Source organism: Ammodytes marinus, assembly GCF_949987685.1.
Source record: "Ammodytes marinus genome assembly, chromosome: 21".
Classification (NCBI taxonomy): Eukaryota; Metazoa; Chordata; class Actinopteri; order Uranoscopiformes; family Ammodytidae; genus Ammodytes; species Ammodytes marinus.
The window spans coordinates 525,466-542,634 of record NC_137225.1 but is presented as its reverse complement, the minus strand read 5'-3'; the positions used below and the strand labels follow the sequence as shown (position 1 = coordinate 542,634).

At 40.4% G+C, this 17,169-nt stretch overlaps 1 protein-coding gene across 1 annotated transcript in view; it reads left to right on the top strand.

Moving 5' to 3' along the window:
- Positions 1 to 17,169, top strand: part of cubn (cubilin (intrinsic factor-cobalamin receptor)) — a gene marked incomplete at both ends in the record, with an annotated part of 365,190 nt that overhangs the window by 254,104 nt on the left and 93,917 nt on the right. Inside the window, 2 exons of the mRNA XM_080049812.1 lie at positions 338 to 478; positions 5,575 to 5,759. Of these exons, the coding sequence (XP_079905938.1) occupies positions 338 to 478; positions 5,575 to 5,759 (326 nt within the window). The remainder of the gene's footprint in view (positions 1 to 337; positions 479 to 5,574; positions 5,760 to 17,169) is intronic.

Genomic DNA, 17,169 nt, shown 5'->3' with positions numbered 1-17,169 from the left:
CCCACGCGATACCTGGCGTAGGGTGATATTTGCACCAGGATCTGCACCAGTTTCCACGCAAGTTTGATAAATGAGGCCCAATGGGATAACATAAAAAACAAAGACATTTCACATAACCAACAACTTTAGACAAAACACTCCTAGCAACTGTTAGTCACTGTGTTTCACATCTGTGTATAAAGATAGTTCCAAGCACTCAAATTTAACATACATTTTTCCACAGTATGATGTTCTAGAAATGTGAATTAAATTAGATAAATGTATGGAATCAATGGAAGGAAAAAATCAACTGCAGAGGCTAAAGTCGCATTTCCTGTGTTTTGCTATGTGTGTGTAGGGCGCCTACTGGGCAAACACTGTGGCAGTGCCCTTCCAGCTTCCATGGACACGTCTGACAGTTTTGCCTATGTCAGGTTTGTCAGTGACACCAGTGGAAATGCAGCCGGTTTCACTATGCGGTTTGAAGCCAGTGTTGAAGGTATGATCATATTGAAAAAGGTTTAACCAAAGGATTGTTTGTTTCTGGATTTATAACTGTCATATTTACATGCCTTACACCTGCGTAAGTGTGTGTGTGTGTGTCTGTCTGTCTGTGTCAGATATGTTAGTCACTGTGCTAAAGTCCTGTCCAGTTCCTAAGTTATTAAATACAATCTTTGCCTGAGGCATTCTCAGGACAATATAACACAATTTTGAGTCTTTTCGATGAATAGTTAAACTTGTTTCCATTTTTAAACATACAAGAACTACAGCTCCCATCAAGTTTTACTTTACTTTACTACATCCATGCTTACCCCCAAGCTCTCCTCTCATTACCTTAAAACATTTAGTTATACCTATAAGTTCCCAAAGCTCACCCCTTTAACCCATTGATGATGGCTGCTGCGCGACGCTACATTGTATCTCCTGCCGGCTGCTGCGTAGCGCAGCATTGTTACTTTATCTAATTTTCATAACGTGCGCAGAATAGAATGCACCGTCATTGGTTCAAATACACATGAGGTGGGTTTTGTTGATTTTTTTAAGACCACGTGACCACCCAAATGTTGTGTGGTTTGCCGAAAATCACGTCAATCAAAAAAATAAAAAATAAATAAATTTAAAAATTATAAAAAAAATAAGACAGCTGTGTCAGCGATAGTGTATTACAGAACAGTTAGTGGCGTTCGGAGCGCAGAATCTAGGCCTACTAAAGGCTACTGACGAAAATCACAAAACACATTGCATCTATTTATTAACAATATTTATGAATTTAGACTATATTTTGCTGCTCCAACTCAAATTCAGCCCAGCCAGGCGATAGTTAAGTTTCAGTTTTGTTTTCATCTCCGTGGTATACAGCCGTTTGGACCGGCTGATCAGCTCCCGACAACGGGAGTCAGTCTGCGTTCCAGTTGTACTGGGAAGTCCGATTTATGGTGCCAGTGATAATTGAACTAAATAATAAAATAAAGCTATCTCCTCCTTCCTCCAATCGGCTTTTGATGTTGTTCAGGAAAACCTACATGAATTAAGACTTGTACTAAATATTGACAAAACCAAAATGATCTGCTTTACAAGAAGTAAGAAAACATCCGATATGGATGACAACCAGATTGTTACTCTAAACAATAAAGTGATCGAGAGAGTCGCAACTTACAAATACCTGGGCTTTTTTCTAGAAGAAAATCTCTCTTTCAAACATCACATTGTGTATCTTACTAAAAAGCTAAGAATGAAACTGTGTTTCTTGTACAGAAATAAATGTTGTTTTTCTTTTTGTGCCAGAAAGAAAATTGTCCAAGCCGTTTTTTTATCAGTTATTGATTACGGTGATATTTTATATATGCACGCAAACTCATCATCTCTTAAAATGCTAGATTATGTGTACCATGCAGCATTACGGTTTGTCTGAAACTCTGGATTCCGAACGCACCATTGTAAATTGTATGAGAAAGTTGGTCTGTCTTCCTTATACACCCGTAGGATGGAACACTGGTATATGTTCCTTTATAACGCAATTTTGCACGATCTGCCTCCTTATTTGTGTTCTCTAATGGTTCCTAAAAACTAGGGGTGTAACGGTACACTAAAGTCACGGTTCGGTACGTACCTCGGTTTTGAAGTCACGGTACGGTACAGTACGGTACGGTTCATAGTTAAGGGAGAATGAACAGCTTTAGCTGTCAGTAACTAGCTGACAGTATGTAACATACAAATAAAATGCATAACAAATATAAAAATACTGCTGCAATTCTCCAATAAATAAAATACTTATTAAATACTAGTGAAGGTGCAGCAACTAAAATTGCAATGAAAAAATATACAGTAGGCTATTAATGGGCCTTTTTGACTTTAAAAAAAGAAAATATTGATGCAGCTCTCTTAACCCATTGATGACTATTGCAATCTAGGATGCATGTCCTTAATGCCTGAGGGTTTTCTGAAAAAATTGTACGAATTGTCAAGTCTACCAAAACCTTAATATCTAAGCCTGCGTAGCACATAGAAACATGAAATAAAATACATTTAAAAGTTAAGGTTCCCAGGTTTTATTTAAACATGCTCCCTTAGCGCTTACAGACCAACACATTTTTCTAAAAATCGTCAAAATTAGATGGGGGAGAAAATAAATAAATAATATAAAATATTTAAAAATAATGTGCTAAATGAGGTTATAATCCTGCTTCCTTTTAGCATGGATAGTAGTGACTGAGTGTACAGTGGAGGGATAAAGATAGACAGATATAGGAAGGAGAAGATCGCTTTATTTTATCATTTAGTTCAGTTATCACTGGCACCATAAATCCGACTTCCCAGTAGGCTACAACTGGAACGCAGACTGACTCCTGCTGTCGGGAGCCGATCAGCTGGTCCAAACGGCTGTATACCACGGAGATGAAAACGAAACTGAAACTTAACTATCGCCTGGCTGGGCTGAATTTGAGTTGGAGCAGCAAAATATAGCCTAAATTCATAAATATTGTTAATAAATAGATGCAATGTGTTGTGTGATTTTCGTCAGTAGCCTATAGTAGACCTAGATGCTGCGCTCCGAACGCCACAAACTGTTCTGTAATACACTATCGCCCCGTATTTTTTTTATTATTATTTATTTATTTGTTTTTAATTTTTTTGATTGGCGTGATTTTCGGCAAACCACACAACTTTTGGGTGGTCAAGTGGTCTTAAAACATCAACAAAACCCACCTCACCAGTGACGGTGCACTCTATGTTGTGCACGCCATGAAAATAAGATAAAGTAACAATACTGCGTTACACAGCATCAGGCATGAGATACAATGTGGCATCATTTTTTCTTCACAGTAACGGTGATAGTAACACCTGGATGTTGCCTTCTAAAATGCGCATGCATATTCGACGTGTTGCCGCATAGGCGATCGCAGTGAAACAATGCCCCTTCTGCCGACATTGTTCCAAACGTCTATCACTGTTTTCATAATTCACCTGGAATCTTAAATTATCTCTCAAACGGGATTTGAATAACAGGGGGACGCCTCCAAGCTCCGGTTTCCTGTTGACTTTCGTCATGCAGTTCGCTCTCTGTTCGATAGCACTGTATAACATCTTTATTTGCACTACTGATAGACTGTAAACGAGGGGGGAACGCTGCTACAACTGCTAGTAGGGATGCAAACGGAACACTAGAGCGAAGATCTGTTTATCTCTTGCTCTGACCGCAGCTGGGAGGGACTGCTGCGCGAAAACTCGGCCGCCTGTCAGTGCTCTGGGACGGGGGGAGTGGCCGCGGAGTCACCCGCTGCTCGTTTAGAAGTTAAGAGCGATACATGCTTTAGCGACAGCCAGGGTCTCCAAAAGTCACCAATAACACCAGAAGAAGCGGCTAGATTGGTCGCTTTTTTTGAAAAAAGAGTCGCCAGAGGGGTCTGAAAAGTCGCTAAATATAGCGACAAAGTTGCTAAGTTAGCAACACTGCCTGACCCTCATGCTCACCATGGAGATAAGAGACTCTCATTCGCTGGCTGCTACTGCGCACGTGCGAGCCGAGCCGGCGGCTAAATGGTCCGGGGGGAACTCCGACGACAAGTTTTAAGTTCCACACAGCAAAACAAGCCTGTGCATTCGCCATATAACGCTATGTACGCCACGAACGGACCGCGGCCCACCTCTGTAACACCAAATACGTGCCTGTACCGTCACGGTACGGTACAAATACATGTACCGTTACACCCCTACTAAAAACAGTGCTCGTATCACTCGGTCTAGCAGTTTGATTATGTATAACGTTCCTCGGACTCCCACTGCGTTTGGTGAAAGTGCCTTTAAATCTTTTGTCCCCTCATCATGGTGTAAGCTACAGGAACACCTTAAACTTGAATCCCTTATCACCATGAACAATTACAAAAGCAGGATTAAGGACTATTTAACCGCAAACTGTACATGCCCGGTTACTGAACACTGACTTACTGCCAATGAGATTGATGCTTTGTGACTTTTTATTTTATTTTTATTTTTTATTGTGTTTTGTGTCTTGTTTTAAGTGTGAAATTTTGTTTTTTAATGTGAAACTTTTATGTTTTTATGCTGCCTTCTTGGCCAGTACTCTATTGAAAAAGAGATTTTGAATCTCAATGAGTATATTCCTGGAAAAATAAAGGTTAATAAAAGAAAAAAAAAGGAAAAATTCTATCTTTATCCCTCCACTGCACACTCAGTCACTACTATCCATGTTAAAAGGAAGCAGGATTATAACCTAATTTAGCACATTCTTTTTAAATATTTTATATTATTTATTAATTTTTTTCCTCCCCCATCTAATTTTGACGATTTTTAGAAAAATGTGTTGGTTTGTAAGCGCTAAGGGAGCATGTTTAAATAAAACCTGTGAACCTTACTTTAAAAAAAAAATTTAAGATTTTTTTTGGCATTTTTATGCTTTATTGATAGTGTAGAGACAGAGTTGAAATGGGGCAGAGAGGGGAGTGACATGCAGAGAACGACCGCGGGCTGGAATCGAACCCGGGTCCGCTGCTGGCCAAGGCCCATGGGGGGGACGCCCTACCAACTGAGCTAAGGGCGCCCCCGTGAACCTTACCTTTTAAATTTATTTTATTTCATGTTTCCATGTGCTACACAGACTTAGATATTAAGGTTTTGGTAGACGTTGATAATTCGTACAATTTTTTCAGAAAACCCTCAGGCATTAAGGACATGCCTCCTAGATTGCCATAGTCATCAATGGGTTAAAGGCCTTATAGTCTGACAGGCTGCAGACCCACCACATTCACCCGTGGGAAATAACTTCTCTTCAAGGCTGCAAAAAATATTATCTTGAAAAATCTAGCAATCATTTACCACAGCATTTAACCTGATATAACCAGTATACACCTACACATATTTGTGGAAGTAAGTAAAGTAACTAATAAAAGACTGGCATGTATATTTTATCTACAAGCTCAGTGTGTTATGTTAAACAGCTTTATATCTGGTCTAATTTACTAAATGTCTATTTTATTTTGCATTAGTTTCACAAACCAAATGTACCTTTATTACATTTTTAAAATGTTACTTCTCAGATTAATTCCCTCTATTTTACTTGTCTTTGTCATGCAGCCTGTGGAGGAGAGCTGAATGCTCCTTCAGGAACTATCTCCTCTCCCAATTACCCAAACCTGTACCCACACAGCCGGTTATGTACCTGGGAGCTGGTTGTATCAGCAGGCCGCCGGGTAACACTCACCATCAATGACCTGCGGCTGGAAGGTTCTGGTACTTCATGTCTATTTGACTATGTTGATGTGAGTCCTCCTCTGCCTAATGTTTGAACATTGTTTAAAGAGCACCTATTATGCTTTTTTATCTTTTCTGACCTATAAATGTTATTCTAATGTTATATAGTCAGGCTAAATGATACCAAAGTGTCAAATAATGACATACGTACATGCATTTAGACGTATTCCCTGCTTACTGTCTGGGGTGACAATTAGGGGTGGGAAAAAGAATCGATTCTCCGATGCATCGCTATTCTCTCGAACGATTCTGAATCGATTCAGATAAGTTAATAAATTGTTTTATTTAATTATTATTATTTTTATTCGTAAATAGTACTTCCTGCACCATTGCGCATGTACGCCACACGTGCGAGTTGTTTACAAACGTGGCTTCAAAAGGGCTGAGAGCAGCAAACCCATGACATGCACCGGCTTTATCTCTGTTTACGTTTTTTATATGAGAGCTGAATTCCAAGCCATACTTTTTGTACAACGTGTTGAAATGACATAGAAAATAATATATAATAGAATAGAAATCCTATAGAAATAAAATAAAACTGAATCTGTTTAGTTTTTACATACTTCCATATTGTGTTGAAATGCAGCTGCATTGATTATTGCACTGTTCATAGAAAGTCATATTTGTGACAAGAAAAGCTTTTCTCTTAATAAAATATTAGAGAAGGTTATTCATCTGTTTGTCTTTTAATGATCATCACAAAAGTAGGAAGTGATTAGCAAACTCTGAGTAGCAAACTCAGATGTGTATATAAATGTGAGGTGCCAAGAGATTCCCACCCCTAGTGACAATGCACAGCGCTCAAAACTAGGGTGCCGTTTGCAGCACCCTAGTCCCTAATATCCTGGATTGTGTGACGTTTAACAACACAGATTTTCCATGTATGGTAATGTTGGCACACGCTCAGGCCCGTCCCTGCCCCGCCCTCACCTGCCTGCTCAAATTTGCCCACGCTAGCACTGCAGTCCACACTTTTCACTTAACAGTGTAGCTAATAGGTCTTTGCAGTGTAGCGGTGAAGTTAGGGGGCAGTGCCTGTTGCCACCAGGTTGCTACGAGGGAATCTGGCCAATCGGAGCATACCCGGTCTGCTCTGATTGGCCAGGTTCCAGGCAGAGGGCAGACGGGGTCTTAAAGAGAGTTGTGTCTAGGCTATAAACAGAATGTCTTCGCAGAGAGGCTATACAGCAATATCCAATCTGAACCCGAAAAAGTTTTACATTTAGAGTAAATTTGTGTTTCATTTTTAACATGTTTTCCATTCACCTCAAATGTATTTCAGTGTTGGAAGATGAATCACCAGCAGATATCTCCAAATATGGACACAAGAGAATCTGGATTGGGCCTTTATATGAAACCCAAGCTATTGGCATGGTTAGACATTGCTCAGTGTTAGTGGGAATTTTTTGGGGGGTATTAAGGTGAGCCAGATCGACTAAAATCTTAAGGAAAGGGATTTATGAACAGTATTTTTATGTAGGAAAAATTGTTTGTGTATCATTGGCCTTGGAAACATGTGGGTCATAAACCGGCTGTTTTAGAGGGGTTAGAAAAGTGCTAGTATATCAAACCATTGATTGAAGTGAAGTAGTGTATTCATTTATTATGACTGATTGCTATAACCTTTCAATGCATCTCTGCATCTTAAGGATCTGTAGAAACAACTGTTCTGAGACCACAATAAGAACAGACAGACACACACACACACACACACACACACACACAAGATTTGATTGTTATACATCTTCTGTATTCTGCTTCACATCCAAACAGGTGGGCGGTTACACAGATCAGATCAGAGGTTAATACAGTGTTTTTTTTTGTAATAAGGCAGGCCTTTATGTGGATGAATCTTGAGTTCCATCAGAACCATTAGAAAACTCCTGTCATCCTTTTTTTTCCCGGGCTCTTTTATGGGCTGGATATGCTCGGCTAACAGTGCTTAAAGATGTGACTTTTCTCAATTAAGGTGCTCATTTGTGTTTTATATGCACCATATGGTGCTCTGTTTGAGTGCTCGGAGCCTCTCTGTATGAAGAGAGGATAGCGTGTTTTTTCTGTCGAGATGCAACAGAAGTTTAAAGCTACATTAAACCTGCAGTCTTCATCGTTTGGGGATGAGGACATTGGGTTTGGTGGTTGGGGGAGGGTTATCCTTGGTGTTATTCTATTTTGTTTAAATCTGTATGCAATGTATGTTTTTTTATCATCTCTCTATTCATATCACTACTCTCTTGTATGACACTGTCTACCCATTTATCCTAATGATGTCTAATAACTCAGTAAACTATATTAGGTTATTGTCATGGAATGTCAAAGGCATGGGACACATTAAAAGATCCAGTGTGGGGTGCTCCGTTGGCGTAGTGGATAGAGCGCGTACCATATTGGCTCCGGCCTTCATTGCAGTGGTCGCAGGTTCAAATCTGACCCGTGGACCTTTACTGCAGATCATCCCCCCTCTCTCTCTGTCTCCCCATTTCAACTCTGTACTATCAATTTTTTGGCATTTTCAAGCTTTATTAATCTTTAAAAAATATATATACAGTCCCCTCCAAAAGTATCGGGACGGTGAGGCCAATTCCTTTATTTTTGCTGTAGACTGGAAACATTTGGGTTTGACACCAAAAGATGAATATGAGACAATAGCTCAACATTTCAGCTTTCATTTCCAGGTATTTACATCTGGATCTGATACACAACGGAGAAGATAGCATTATTTGTAAAGGAACACCACATTTTTAGGCGAGCAAAAGTATTGGAACAGATAGACTTTAAATAAATTAAAGTAAATAAAACTTAATATTTTGTCCCAAATCCTTTGCTTGCAATACCTGCATCAAGCCTGTGACCCATTGACATCACCAAACTTTTGCATTCTTCTTTTGTGATGCTTTTCCAGGCTTTCACCGCAGCCTCTTTCAGTTGCTGTTTGTGTTAGGGGGTTACTCTCTTAAGTCTCCTCTTTAGCAGGTAAAATGCATGCTCTAAAGGAGTTCATCAGGGGCAAGAAGTGGAAGGTTTTAGACTGGCCAAGTCAATCTCCAGACTTAAACGCTATAGAGCATGCATTTTACCTGCTAAAGAGGAGACTTAAGAAAGTAAACCCCTAACACAAACAGCAACTGAATGAGGCTGGGGTGAAAGCGTGGAAAAGCATCACAAAAGAAGAATGCAAAAGTTTGGTCATGTCAAGGGGTCACAGGCTTGATGCAGGTATTGCAAGCAAAGGATTTGCGACAAAATATTCTGTTTTATTCACTTTAATTTATTTAAAGTCTATCTGTTCCAATACTTTTGCTGAGGTGTTCCTTTTCAAATAATGTTATCTTCTCCTATGTGTATCAGATCCAGATGTAAATACCTGGAAATGAAAGCTGAAATGTTGAGCTATTGTCTCATATTCATCTTTTGGTGTCAAACCCAAATGTTTCCAGTCTACAGCAAAAATAAAGGAATTGGCCTCACCGTCCCGATACTTTTGGAGGGGACTGTATATATCCAGAGTTTTGTCACACCTTAAACATTTAAAAACGGACATAGCTTTCATACAGGAGACGCATATGCGCATAAATGACCATCACAGATTGCGCAAATCTTGGGTAAGCCAGGTCTTCCACTCTACCTTTAACTCAAAGGCTAGGGGTGTGGCTATATTGATCCATAAGAAAACACAATTCATTCCCACTAGCACAAACTCAGACCCCAATGGGAGGTATTTGTTTGTTACAGGTACCTTACGTTTATGCTCATAATTTTGATGATGCCGGCTTTGCAAACAAATTACTTAGCAGCCTCCCAGCTTTAAATACACATAGATTCATTTTTGGTGCTGATTTGAACTGCGTTTTTAACCCCAAATTAGATCGCTCCAGCCCCAGACTAGCTCATCCCTCTTCCATATCAAGGGCATTTGCAGACTTTATGTTACAAAACGGATGTGCTTACCCATGGAGGTTTTGTAATCAATTTGTTTCTATTAACACAAATGATTCTACATCTTACTCTCTACTATGGGAATCGCTAAAGGCATACCTTAGAGGTCAAATTATAGCTTACTCTGCCAACTCAACTGTATAAAGCCGATCAGACGCGACTCACGGACCTAATCCTCAACCTAGATCACCAATATGCAAGTAACCCTAGTCCCAAACTGTATAAGGAGCGCTTGAGTCTGCAGGCTGAGTTCGATTTGCTCACCACTAGGCAGGCAGAACACAATGCTTTTGCAATCTCGCAGTAATTACTATGAACATGGTGATAAGGGTGGTCGCTTGCTCGCCCATCAGCTAAAGCGCCAAGCTTCCTCACGTCTCATTAATCAAATTAAGGACCCACTCGGTGCTCTCCTGTCTGCCCCTTCCGATATCAATGCAACATTCAAAAAGTTATTTTCTGCTTTTGTCACACTTCTTAGCCGACAACACCATTTTTTAATATCTCAGTGTGCCCACTATTGATCCTGCAATTGGACACAACCTAGATTCGCCAGTGGTGCTACAGGAAATAGTTGATGCGATAAATTCAATGCAAAGTAACAAATCCCCATGTCCTGATGACTATCCCACCGAGTTCTTTAAGAAATTTAGTAGCAAACTAGCCCCACTTATTCTAGCTGTATATAGTGAGTCAATTGAACGGGGTACACTACCACCCACCCTGACCCAGGCATCAATTTCTCTCCTACTTTAGAAGGATAAAGACCCCACTTGTTTCGGGTCCTACAGGCCTATATCTCTTCTCAATGTTGATGCCAAGGTCTTAGCGAAGGTGCTAGAAACTCGTTTGAGGCAGTTTTGCCGGACATCGTCTTGAAGGAGCAGACAGGATTCATTAAAGTGCGTCATTCTTTCTTGAATATCCGAACATTAATGAACATAATTTATTCGACCCTAACCTCTAATTGTCCTGAAGTTGTAATATCGCTAGATGCCGAAAAGGCCTTTGATCAAGTAGAATGGCTGTATTTATTTACTGCTCTTAAAACATTTGGTTTTGTTGATCGCTTTAGCTCATGGATTTGTTTTTTATATAATGACCCCCAGGCAAGTGTTTGCACTGGGGACACTCGGTCTGATTATTTTCCACTATCACGCAGGACCTGGGCTGCCCCTTAAGTCCGCTCTATTTGCCCAGCGATCAAACCCCTATCCATAGCTCTGCGCTCTTCCCCCCTACTTCAGGGAATCTATGGTGAGGGCATCAAACATCGTGTTTCATTATATGTGGATGACCTCTTGCTCTATGTCTCAAATCCTGCCCCAGCAATTCCGTTTGTTATCTGTATTCTTAATGAATTTGGCTCATTTCCGGGAATAAGCTCAACCTGCAGAAAAGTGAGTGTTTCCCTCTTAACATCCCCACCTCGGACCTCCAGCAGTTGAATTTGCAATTTAGCACTAGCTGCTCAGGGTGTAAATACTTAGCGGTCAATATCACTCTGTCCATTTAAGCTCTTATGGCTGCAAATCTCACTCCCCTACTTAACCAGACTAAATATGACTTTCAGAGAAGGGGTAACCTCCCTCTGACGCTGACAGGCAGAATTAACTCTGTGAAGATGACAATGTTACCCCTACTTCTTTACTTATTCCAATCCATTCCAATATTTTTACCAAACTCCTTCTTTCAATCGTTAAACAAGCTTATTACATCATTCATTTGGGCAGGAAAACACCCAAGAATTGGTAGGAATGTACTAGAAATTAATACATTTGGAGGGGGCCTTGCCCTGCCAAACTTTATGTACTACCACTGGTCAGCTAATATTCAAAAACTATTGTTTTGGTTCCATGCAGTTGACACCTCTTGGGGGTCCATTGAATCAAAGTCCTGTTTGTCAACATCTCTCGGCGCTGCTGTGTTCCCCTCTTCCAACTGTCCCGTCCAAGCACACCAAAAACCCAATTGGCTTCCCTTAAAGCGGCTACGAGTAACTTTTAAATATCGTTAAAACAGCCTAATTTTTCCTCTTAACCCTCTGAGGTCTAAGGGTATTTTCTCGTATTTTACATACTTCTATAAATACCTATTTTAAATGTGCAAGAAGATAAATAATACCAAAGTGTTTTATATGGAAATGTTCAGAACCCATTAGCCATTAGTTTTATGAGGTCTATTTATGTCCTATTGTGTAAATAAATTATTGGCTTGAATGCTGAAAAATGCATTGCGATTTTTGAAAAACCTGGTGATTTGTGTGAAATAATAACCTTTAGTCATCCTGAGGAGTTGTTTTGGCTCTTGAAATTGCTTCTCCCGAGCCTTAGCTTCAAAAATGCAGTGGAAATTTTCCAAAAAACAGTAGGGAAGTGCAAAAAACATGACTAATATGAATTTTGGTCCAAACGCTTTTTGGTAGAAATGTTGCCTCTAACTCTACTTTCACAAAGCATGAGGAATTTAGACTGAATGAAGACTTTGTACCACATATAAAGACTCATGGGATGTATACTAATAAAAAAGGGAGCATCACAAAAAAAAATTCAAACAAACAGTTTACTATATATAACAACACGCAGGAAAAACAATAATTACAAACTATTTACACACTATCTACAGTATACACTATTTACAAGCTAAATGTCAATGCCATGCCACTTTGCAAAACAGTTCCTGTCCACTTGCAGGCAGCTGGGTGTGTGGGTGCTGGTGGTATTCGAGGTGTGGGTAGCGCTCGGGTTGGTACCTGGGGAATTTGGGCACGGGACCTATTTGATGCGGGTGATGGGGTAGATGGAGGCCTTATACCTGTGCTCCTTTTGGACATGGACCTTGTGCTGGGCAGGGAAGAAGGTGTTGACACAGGTGGTGCTCAGGGGCGTCAGCTCACCCAATACCATACAGGGGCACAATAGGGCACGAAAAAAAAATGCGAGCGCGCGAAGCGCGCGAGCTAAAAAATTTTTGGGCAATTACTTATTTAAAAAAAGCATGGGCACAGATAATTAATGCAAGCACGCGAGCAAATATTTTATAGCACTTATTTATTATCATAAAGCGTATCTTCATTAAATATCTGTCAGCAAACATGAACTTGAAAACTGAAAACTTGAAATGTGCAACTGTAAAAGGAAAAACAAAAAAACACCTCTACATACATACATGTCTGTGTTTATCATTTCTATTTCAGACCATCCTATGATGGTGTGATGGTGATGATCCTATGAGGTGTGTATATCATGGCCAAAAAGATAGGGGAGCTGTTCATTTTTTTAACAGTAAACGGTAGCGCCTCTGCTTCATTTTTGCGAAGCTGTCGATCAATTGTGACTGGCTTAATTTGGAGAGTTCTCCTCGCTCAACCGACATGATGGCAAGATGATGAAGCCTATCTTGCCCCATTGTGCTCCTCAACCAAGTGTGAAGGCGTCTCAGTACGCTGAATGTCCTTTCACAACTGCAGCTGTTAGACATTCTATGCTTCCAGAGGATAAAAATGTAACGCTTATGGCCCCCACACACATCCTACCTCTACTGCGCGTCTACCTCGCGTCTGCGTCTGACTTTTTCTCACAGAAATCAACGTAGAGCGAGCACACATCCAACCTCAGACGCACTGCTGAGGCGCGTCGGAGGCACGTCTGCTGCGACGCTCCCCTTCACCTCAGGAGGCTCGCCTATTTTTTTTCTGAGAGCAGCGCGTCTCTCTCGCGTCTCTGTGCTTTAACTGATAGAGAAATACTCTGCTCGACAGTCATACCAGCAGCATTCACTCTAGTTACACGTTTACCCGGTGTGTTTATTTCAAAATAAAACATCCCTCAGTCGTATACGCGAATAATCCCTTTATTTCACGATTTAATTGTGCAATCAAAATCCGAGGGATTTAAAACCTAATTTTCAATCAGTTCTGGCATTTCATTTTTGGATAAATGACACATATAGAGATCCAATATAGTGAAGAAATAAAAAAGATCATGATGAGCGCAACAGTTTTCCGTTGCTCTATCTGTGTCTACGGCCTTCTTCTTCCCCGACCACACCCCCCTCTCTCTCTCCCGTATAAATCAGTAAAGTGATTTTTGAAATACTCTGCTGAGAGTCATATTGACTTCATACTGGCAGCTTTCGCTGTAGTTTCACCATTTCCTGGTGTGTCCCCTTCAAAATAAAACTTCCAACAAGCGAAAATATGGCAAAAAAAATTTAAAAAATGGCAATGGGGCGAACGGATTACTGTCCAGACTCAATATAAATCATATGCATCATAGATGACATGAAATAACTTCATTTTTAATGGGAATTATCTATGAAAACTCTATGTAGAAAGATAGGGCTTTTAGAAGCAGCGCTGCTGCAGCAGCAGCAGCTGCTGAGACGTTGCATGTGTGTCCGAGAAAAGTCCGAGAGAGGCAGCAGTAAGGTAACGCGATGCGCTCCAGAGGTAGACGCAGGATGTGTGTGGAGGCCGTTACTGTTTACTTCACTTCACGCCGGCCGGAGTGAATGGTCGCTGACGCTGTGCTGGACAGGTTCAAAAAGTCGATATCAAGGAGAATGATTCTCTCCTCAGTGTGTGCATTCGTCACGTACATTTCATTGCAGCGGCCGGCCAATGAGGGGGGCACCATGCATATAGGCCTATTTTAAGAAAAAAAAATGCAAGCATGCATTCTGTAGATTGCCAGATGAGTCAGACTTAAATAAAAAAAAATTAAAGGTATAAATAAATTAATTAATTAAAAAATCAGTGCCCCAGGCATACCCAGGCACCGCAGATCCACAACGGGGCACGTGCCCCGGTGAAAAGGGTCTGCCGACGCCGATGGTGGTGCTGATGCTGCAGGAGTGGAAGGTGCTGGGCTGGGGCTCAGGCAACTCTTAGTCCTGTCTGTAAAAAAAAGGACAAGAAAGACTGAGTTTTCTTCTTTATAACTGAAAACCCCAACTGCTGTTTACCTTCTTCCCTCCCCAACACAGTTAGCACCTTCTAATGTGTGGGGGTAGGGACACACAGTTCTTAGCATCTTAGATGTGTATGTAAGGGGAGGAGAGACAACTGATTTCCAACTGTCCTTTATTTTTATCTTCATTGTACAAAGCAACAACAAGTGACCCTTGTTACATTATAATACTAATAGAAATGTGTACACTCTCTCAAATTTCACAAATTGTGTGCAAACAATAGTTGATGCAAAACTGTTTCCAAACTAGATTATTTTACTATGACACAAGGGCACTTGTACACTGAATAAAAAACTATATTTGACATGCCACATTATCGTTTTTTATTTCTTTGTTTATTATTAGATAAGTGTAGGCTAAGAAACTCTCTGAAACATCGCAATGTTGTGCTAGAAGTCATGTCTTGGAAATAAGAACCATTACGCGACAACTGACTATTGCGCACAGTAAACGCAAGTTTCAGATTACAAGAGATTTTGTAAATTCTCTTACCTGTCTTCAAACGGGTCGATGTGATCTTCATAACCACATTTGTCGCCTGAATCAAATCCTTCGATGTCAGAATGGCCATCTTCTTCATGGCTGGCTACTTCTGCAAATCTCTGCAACAGCAGCGTCTGTTTACAACTTTCTTGTCGCCATTGTTTCCACTGAAAGATTCCTGTTCCCTTCAGTAAAAAAAAACCCAGGTACTACGGTAATAAGGTATGTCCTTAGTGTTTTACTTAGTGCTGATTGGTGGGTTTTGTTTCAGAAATATTGATAGACAAGCACCTCCAACCAATAGCGCAACGAGACAAGCAGGTCCAACCAATAGCGCATGGAGTGACGCACAATGTGCTGGAGAAGGAGGCTCACTTCTCGCGTTGTTTTCTAAGCCTGTAGTGGACGGAGAGTATCGCGAGAACATACCCCGGAAACAGGAGAATCTCTAGTTTCAGACAATGGTTGCGTTCCGAATCGCATACTTTCTACTATATAGTATGTAGAAAAAAGATTTAGGATGTCCCGATTCTTGTGGCCAGATTTAGGATGGTTAGAATACCCGGATGGTCTACTTCATGCGGCCAAGATTGTTAGGTTGCGTTCCGAATCGCATACTTTCTACTATATAGTATGTAGAAAAAAGATTTAGGATGTCCCGATTCTTGTGGCCAGATTTAGGATGGTTAGAATACCCGGATGGTCTACTTCATGCGGCCAAGATTGTTAGTGTTGAAAAGTGCATCCTATTTGGGCGATTCTGACCCACAATCCAGTGCGCACGTGAAGTGACGTAACATCGACGAAGCCTATAGGTCCATGTTATGAAAACAAACGGGGATGCGACGGATATAAAACCAAGAGGCAAGATCAAGGCGCAATGTTATGATGAAATAAGAGAGAAAAGTATGTCCCAATAGTATGTCTACTGCATCCTAACTAGATTCTTTTTATCGTCGGATGTAGTATGTAGAATAGAAAAAAGAAAGAGTATGCGATTCGGAACGCAACCTTAGTGTTGAAAAGTGCATCCTATTTGGGCGATTCTGACCCACAATCCAGTGCGCACGTGAAGTGACGTAACATTGAAGAAGCCTATAGGTCCATGTTATGAAAACAAACGGGGATGCGACGGATATAAGAGCAAGAGGCAAGATCAAGGCGCAATGTTATGATGAAATAAGAGAGAAAAGTATGTCCCAATAGTATGTCTACTGCATCCTAACTAGATTCTTTTTATCGTCGGATGTAGTATGTAGAATAGAAAAAAGAAAGAGTATGCGATTCGGAACGCAACCAATGTTTATATTTCATTTTCCAGACGTATATTCACAGAGATATTAATAAAAATATGCGCGCACGTATACGCAGGGGCGCGTGAAACGACCTCAGAGGCCCAGCGGGCAAAACCCTCTTTTTTTGGAAAACAGACATGGGCTGTGTAAAAGGTCGTTCACCAGAAATTATATCTAGGACCTTCAAGGATCACAACCTGGGTGGACAACCTGGTCAACTACCTGCTGGAAAGCTACAGGGGGCCAAAATAGAAAATCGGAACCATGGTTTTAACTTATAGATATCATCTTGAAACTTTGCTAGTCGATTACTGGCATTAAAACCATGATTTTTTGTATTGAAGTTTTTTTCAAAAATGTTTGAATACATATACAAATATGGCATATTTCACAAATTATGCACAAAGTTGCACATCTTTAAACACCAAAAATTTAGATATTGGTTAAAGCCAGAGTTGAAATCTTTATTGCATTTTGACATGATATAAGTGTGTTAAGTTTCTACATAACAAACTTCCTCTGTGAGAAATGGTGTGATAATTCACATTAGGCTATTTAACGAGGCTCGTCTGTGACTTTGGGATGAGTGGCACAGACGTTAAAAAATCCCTATTAATAAAAAGAAGAACGATATAGGCCTACATACAATACAAATAGGTTTATTAATCAGAATGTAGAACATGTTCACAATGTGTAAGGTGGCCGCCATATGAACGAACGAGGGCTGAGAACA